At 32.8% G+C, this 5,560-nt stretch overlaps 1 protein-coding gene across 2 annotated transcripts in view; it reads right to left on the bottom strand.

Annotated features, from left to right (window-relative positions):
- Nucleotides 1-339: 339 nt before the first annotated feature.
- The window catches only part of SEPTIN7 (septin 7), a 70,703-nt gene continuing 65,482 nt past the window's right edge, over nucleotides 340-5,560 (bottom strand). For both annotated transcript variants that reach the window (XM_085309137.1, XM_085309138.1), the window contains 3 exons: nucleotides 4,016-4,151; nucleotides 1,855-1,994; nucleotides 340-1,357 (listed from right to left, as the gene is read on the bottom strand). In XM_085309137.1, the coding sequence (XP_085165263.1) occupies nucleotides 1,318-1,357; nucleotides 1,855-1,994; nucleotides 4,016-4,151 (316 nt within the window). In that variant the 3' untranslated portion in view covers nucleotides 340-1,317. The remainder of the gene's footprint in view (nucleotides 1,358-1,854; nucleotides 1,995-4,015; nucleotides 4,152-5,560) is intronic.

The raw sequence follows: 5,560 nt of genomic DNA, 5'->3' as shown, positions 1-5,560 counted from the left end.
TTCCAAAGGCATAAAGGATACCCACSCTATGGCGGAGGGGCCCACTGCCCCAGGAGCTGTGCTGACATAAGGGAGCATGTAGAGAGTTGGTGCCCTCTTCTGGGCAAGACAGGGTCTTGTTTTGGCAATTCAGAGCACAGCTCATGATGCCAGCTCTCAGCTGCTCAAGGTAGCTTTTCTGACAATTCAGCAAAAGCGCTTTCTATCTCAAACTAATTCCTAGGCAAATCAAAGATGCAGGTTAATCAAGTCCAGGTGGAAGAGATACAAAACTTCAAATATTTCCCAAATGAGTACTTGACTATGCAACTCCTTTAAAATTTCTCACACAGCAGCATGTTACATCACAACATTGTTTATTATGTGACTTTTTACAATACAAACAAAAATACAGAAATGCAATATATGAATACAGCTAAATGCGAAATGGTGATGTTTTTCTTGAGGCCATATTCCCATTTCTAGTAAAATAAAGAGACTGCACACAGGTAGAAACAGGTTGGTAGTTAACTCCACAATTTTGCCTAGAAATGACCTATAAATGCATTTTCCTGCTACTTACCATAAAATGTAAAAAGGGAGTTAAAGGAAAGTTTTACTCACTGGTTCCTACCATATGAAAGAAGCTATATTCTATTTAAAAGGGCCAATATATGGAAAAATATCTAAATTAAATGTTATTACAAAAATGAAGCAGTAATGAGATCCTTCTGGCTAAAGAAGTTACTAAATGAGAATAGCATATATTTAAAGAATCCAAAACATAAAAGGGTTGTTATAAAAAGCTTAGGTGCACTGTAAGCCTACAAGTTTTGTTTTTCCATGTGTACTTTTAAACAATGGAAGTGTCAAAAATAGGGTCAACTGTGTTAGACTAAATTACATTATTGTATATGCTGCACTGAATGGAATTCTTGTATTATAATAATAGAGAAGCATTGTTTGCATCATATTATGGCAATTTATCCTCACTAAAAACCGTCTAGAGTCCTTGCATTCTTGAATAACCTGTAAACTGTCAAACCACCAGAACATGATTGTACAACAGTAAAATGTTCTCTTTTGCATTAAAATGACATCTGTTTAAAAAAAAAGGAAAAAAAAGGTACTTAGAGCTGTTATTTTTCCAAGTACACAACACCCTAGACAATTCAAGGCATCTCATTCTCCATCAAAATTAACAAAAATTTGTCATGCTGTTAAATCCAATGCTATGGATACAACTGGTGCAAAATTGGTCAAACGGATCCAACAAACACTGATGTCCAGGCTGGCATATTGGCAACTAATACATAACTGGTGGTCAAAATGATGCATTTAAAATATCTTCCCTTTCTTCTTATTCTTTTCCAAGGTTCTAAAATGATTAAAAAGAAAGTTTTGTTAAATAATAAAAGAATATATGTTCCAATTAAAAAAAATCACCTATGCACATCTTTTAAATATGCACTTACAAAGCCTTACTGATTGCAATATAATGTATAAAAACTTATTATGTACGTAGTACTATTATGTAAAGTCAATCAGTGTTTTTATCACTACGTTCCTTTTCAAGGACTGGGAGACTTAAAAGCTTTCCTTTCAGAAATGTTAACACTTACCTTCAGAATCTAATGTTATCTAGCTTTCAAATTCAAATACATTTTTTCTAGATCAATCTATAGTTATGTATGGAAACATAGGTTTCCAGACTAATGCTTGCTTAAGAAGGTGGTAGCATGCCCAATATTTCTGATTTATGCTCATCTGTAATGTAAACTAGCTCAAGACTTTAAATTTTAAATTAGACTTCCAAAATGGCCAGACATAAACTATAGAATGTTATCAATAATGCAGAGCAAGAATTCAATTTACCTGGAAGAATTCTGTTGTTCCAAAATACGTTGTTGAGCTTCCCAGTTTGCTTTTTCATCTTCAAACTGGCGACGCTTTTCCTCTAATTCTTTGTGTTGTGCCTCCAAATTCTTTTTCATTTGCTCATGGCGTCGCTGCAGCTGTAGAAAAGTTACCAGTAGAGTTGATAAGTGCATAAAACACAGCAACTTTGGGAGCTGCAATAACAAATCTCATGAACAACTTTACCAGTATGAGAAAGCTAGTTAGACCAAAAGAAATAAGGTTATAGGTATCCTTATTTAACAGAAGTGAAAAATATTTTATTCCTACAGTCCCACTTCAGAGTTAATAAAAACCTACCTAAAATGCAGTCTGGGTTACAAACAGGAGCTACAACAGCTGCATGTGGCAAACAAAAGGAAATTCAAGAATACGTTCACATTTGATGCAAATGTTAAGTAAATTGTAAAAAAAAAAAAGTGGGTCTCAGTAATGCATAAATTAGCAACATTTTTGTCTTTGAATGATAAACACAGATTTTAACCTATTATACTAAAAATTTGTTTAGGTAAGCGTTATTATTAAATGGATTAATTTATTCACTTATTAAAAGATTTAGTATTATTGAAACGAATTGCCTACACTGACAGAACAGTATAACGTGTCTGTCTTGCAAGCTTTCGTTGATGCGACAGATGAAAAGACAAACAGATATGTTGAATATGGGAATGGAAACATTGTCAGGAAAAAATGATTTCATTTTTTGTCAGGAAAAGTGCTGTGTAACAAGGTTTTTAAAACCTTAGTTAGAAAACTCTTTTCCCTTTCTCTCTCCCATGTCCCTGTCTTATCAAACACTTTCAAAACGTATTTCCCTTTACAGATTTTTTTAATGCTTTATACTTAGCACCGCCATCTACTTTTCTGCAACTGGGGAAGTACAACAGAAATTTATGAAGTCATGAATGGTGAAAGGAAAACAAAATAGAATAAAAACAGAACTAATTGCACAAACAATTAAAAACCAAATTAACAGAATGTACTCAATGAAGTAATCATGAGACAGCACATATAAAACAAGAAGGTAGGTTTTTGTTTGTTTGCATATAACCATGCCACAAGGCATTGTGGAGGCCAGAAGTATAAATACATTCAAAAAAGACAAGACAATATATAAAGGACAAATTCATTCATGACTAATTAAATACTATGATCCAAATACAACCACAAGCTTTAAATACATGCAGCACTACTGATTGGAAGACCTAGCATTTATATCCTTTTCTGTATCTATTATTGACTACTTTGAAAGAGAAAATTAAGTTAATGTATTTTTTCCTCTAACTCAGTACATCAATTCTCCTTTGTTACCTGCTCCTTGGCTCCTCATAATGCCCCTGACTGGCAAGTATGTCAACTACCTTTCCAACTCTTTGCACTTTCTCTCAAATTTGGAGCCATATTGCCGTTAGGAATTTTGACAGTTCTGAACTTCTCCATTAGGCTTCCTGAGAGAAGTTGCCTTTTTAAAATATAAAATTTGCTTTCATATTTAAATATAATTTTATACTAATCTGTTAAAAAGAAGACYTCAAAAGCTGTTCTAAACCCATTAAAAATGTTTCACTGAACTCAAACATCAAGAAATGAGAGAAATTAAATATCCATAAAATGTATATATGCTTCACATGACACCAAAACACTGCCAGCAATATTATCCTGCTTCTTCCTTTGTCTAGTAATTCTTATTTAGATGGTTTCTTACAGCTGGCGTATCAAAAATTCTTGAATGGGTTCTTCAGTAAGTTGTTATTAATACTTTACATAAGCTAATTTATTAAAGTCTCAATAAATTTATAAAACACGTGGAATAAAGGAATGAAATATTCTAGAGGAAGCAGAGAAAAAAGATGACTAAGCAAACTAACAAGCATTTTAAATTTTTGTGATCGACAGTGAAAAAAGTACACATGAACATGAAAACTACATTTTAAATTTGTGTTTATATCATTTCAGAGACAACAAGTTGGGAAACGGTAACTGCAGGTTTTCTTTAAATCTAAGATCCAACTACGGAACCAATTTCTAGACAGATGTTATGTTACAAAATCTTGCAAAAAGAGCCATCTCTACACTGGTTCAGTGTCAACCATATTGACATGTGAGACATTTTGATCACCTCAGCTTCAGAGTCCTTCAGTTTCTGAACTTTTTCTTTGACTTTCATCTCAAACACCTGTTCCATTTCCATTTCCATTTTTTTCATTTTGGCTACATGCTCTCTCCTTTCCTCCTCCATCTGCGCCAATGGGCTCCTGCCATAAATCCAGAAGAAGTAGTTAGTTAACAAGATTTTTTTTTCTTTTTGTTGCATTAGGATATCTGGAGAAAATAGGATAAAAGCGCTTAAGCATTAAAATGTAGCTGCATGTACTGCTAGCTTAAATTCAATTTGTATTACTTCATTACACCAGTTTAGGTTAAGCTTTCTACAAAAATACATTTGGTACAATATCTTTTTCCCTCACACACCCACATTTGATTTATATTATGATTAGGATATAATAGAAACACTTGACTTCCTGTCTTTAGAAGAACCTGGTCATGGGAAGAGAGAAAATCAAAGTTACAAGTAACTAAAAAATGTATTTGTAATTAAAAAATCAGTGTCTTCCAAATGATCTTCAGGCATCATTTTCCTTCCTATACAAATACATACAAAAACAGACAGAATCTTTATCTAGAACTAATTAATCAAACTGTGGCAGGCAAAAGTCCCACTCTCTCTCTAAATCTTCATAGTTCAAGATGATGCTATCTATAAACTAATATTACAAGTCTGTTGAATACAGTGGTCATTCTTCTGCACAGATAATTTTGGGGAAAAAATTGTGGGCAGTTGAACCTCAGTCATTCATGAAAGCATTCGTTGGAAGATTTAGGTTTAGAAAAGTATTTTTTTTAAATCCACATTTTTATTTTTTCCCATACAATAATGTATTTGCTAAATTCTATTGAATTTGGAAAATTCATGTTAAAGCTATATCATCTTTAAATAGCAAATTTCACATTAAATACCCAAACCAGAATGATTTAATCTAATGATGATTTCTGCACACAGTCTACCATAAGATGTCTCTGCTCTTCAAAGATCAATGAAAACTACTGTCCTCTTGTTTCAGTTCAATATATATGGTTTTTAGAAATGACTAAGATTCAACTATCTTTCAGCTAAAATGAAARAAGAATTGAATATGCAGAAAAATCAACAAGCAGAGAATATCTACTGTAATGTATCCAAAACTCAACCAGATCTAGTTATAAATTAAAGATGGTAAGTCTAAATCTTGTCAAAATTTTTTTTCTTTAGAAAGTAGCAAACTATTCTGATTAAATTCATGCAGAAAAAGTACTCTAGAAGAGGAATGGATTGACTACATTTCAGAGAAGATTAAAACATCAGAATAGTCAAAAATGTCCATTTTGATTTAGAATTTGCAACTCACTCTTGAAGGAATGGAGTTCATACATCAAGCACAGTTAAGAACTGTTTTGACTATTAATAGCTTGTTTTATCCTCCTGCTTGTCCATTACAAAAGTTAATCAAACAGTGAAGTTGTATGGACTCAAGGCAACATGAACAATTTTTCAAGTTTTCTGAAACCAGTATTTTAAAATGTGCTTTAAAGGTGGCAGTTGGGGCTGATGGGGGGAAGAGGATGG

Source organism: Rhea americana, unplaced genomic scaffold, assembly GCF_003343005.1.
Source record: "Rhea americana isolate MKP2758 unplaced genomic scaffold, rheAme1 scaffold_291, whole genome shotgun sequence".
NCBI lineage: Eukaryota > Metazoa > Chordata > Aves > Rheiformes > Rheidae > Rhea > Rhea americana.
This window is presented reverse-complemented; position numbering and strand designations above follow the sequence as displayed.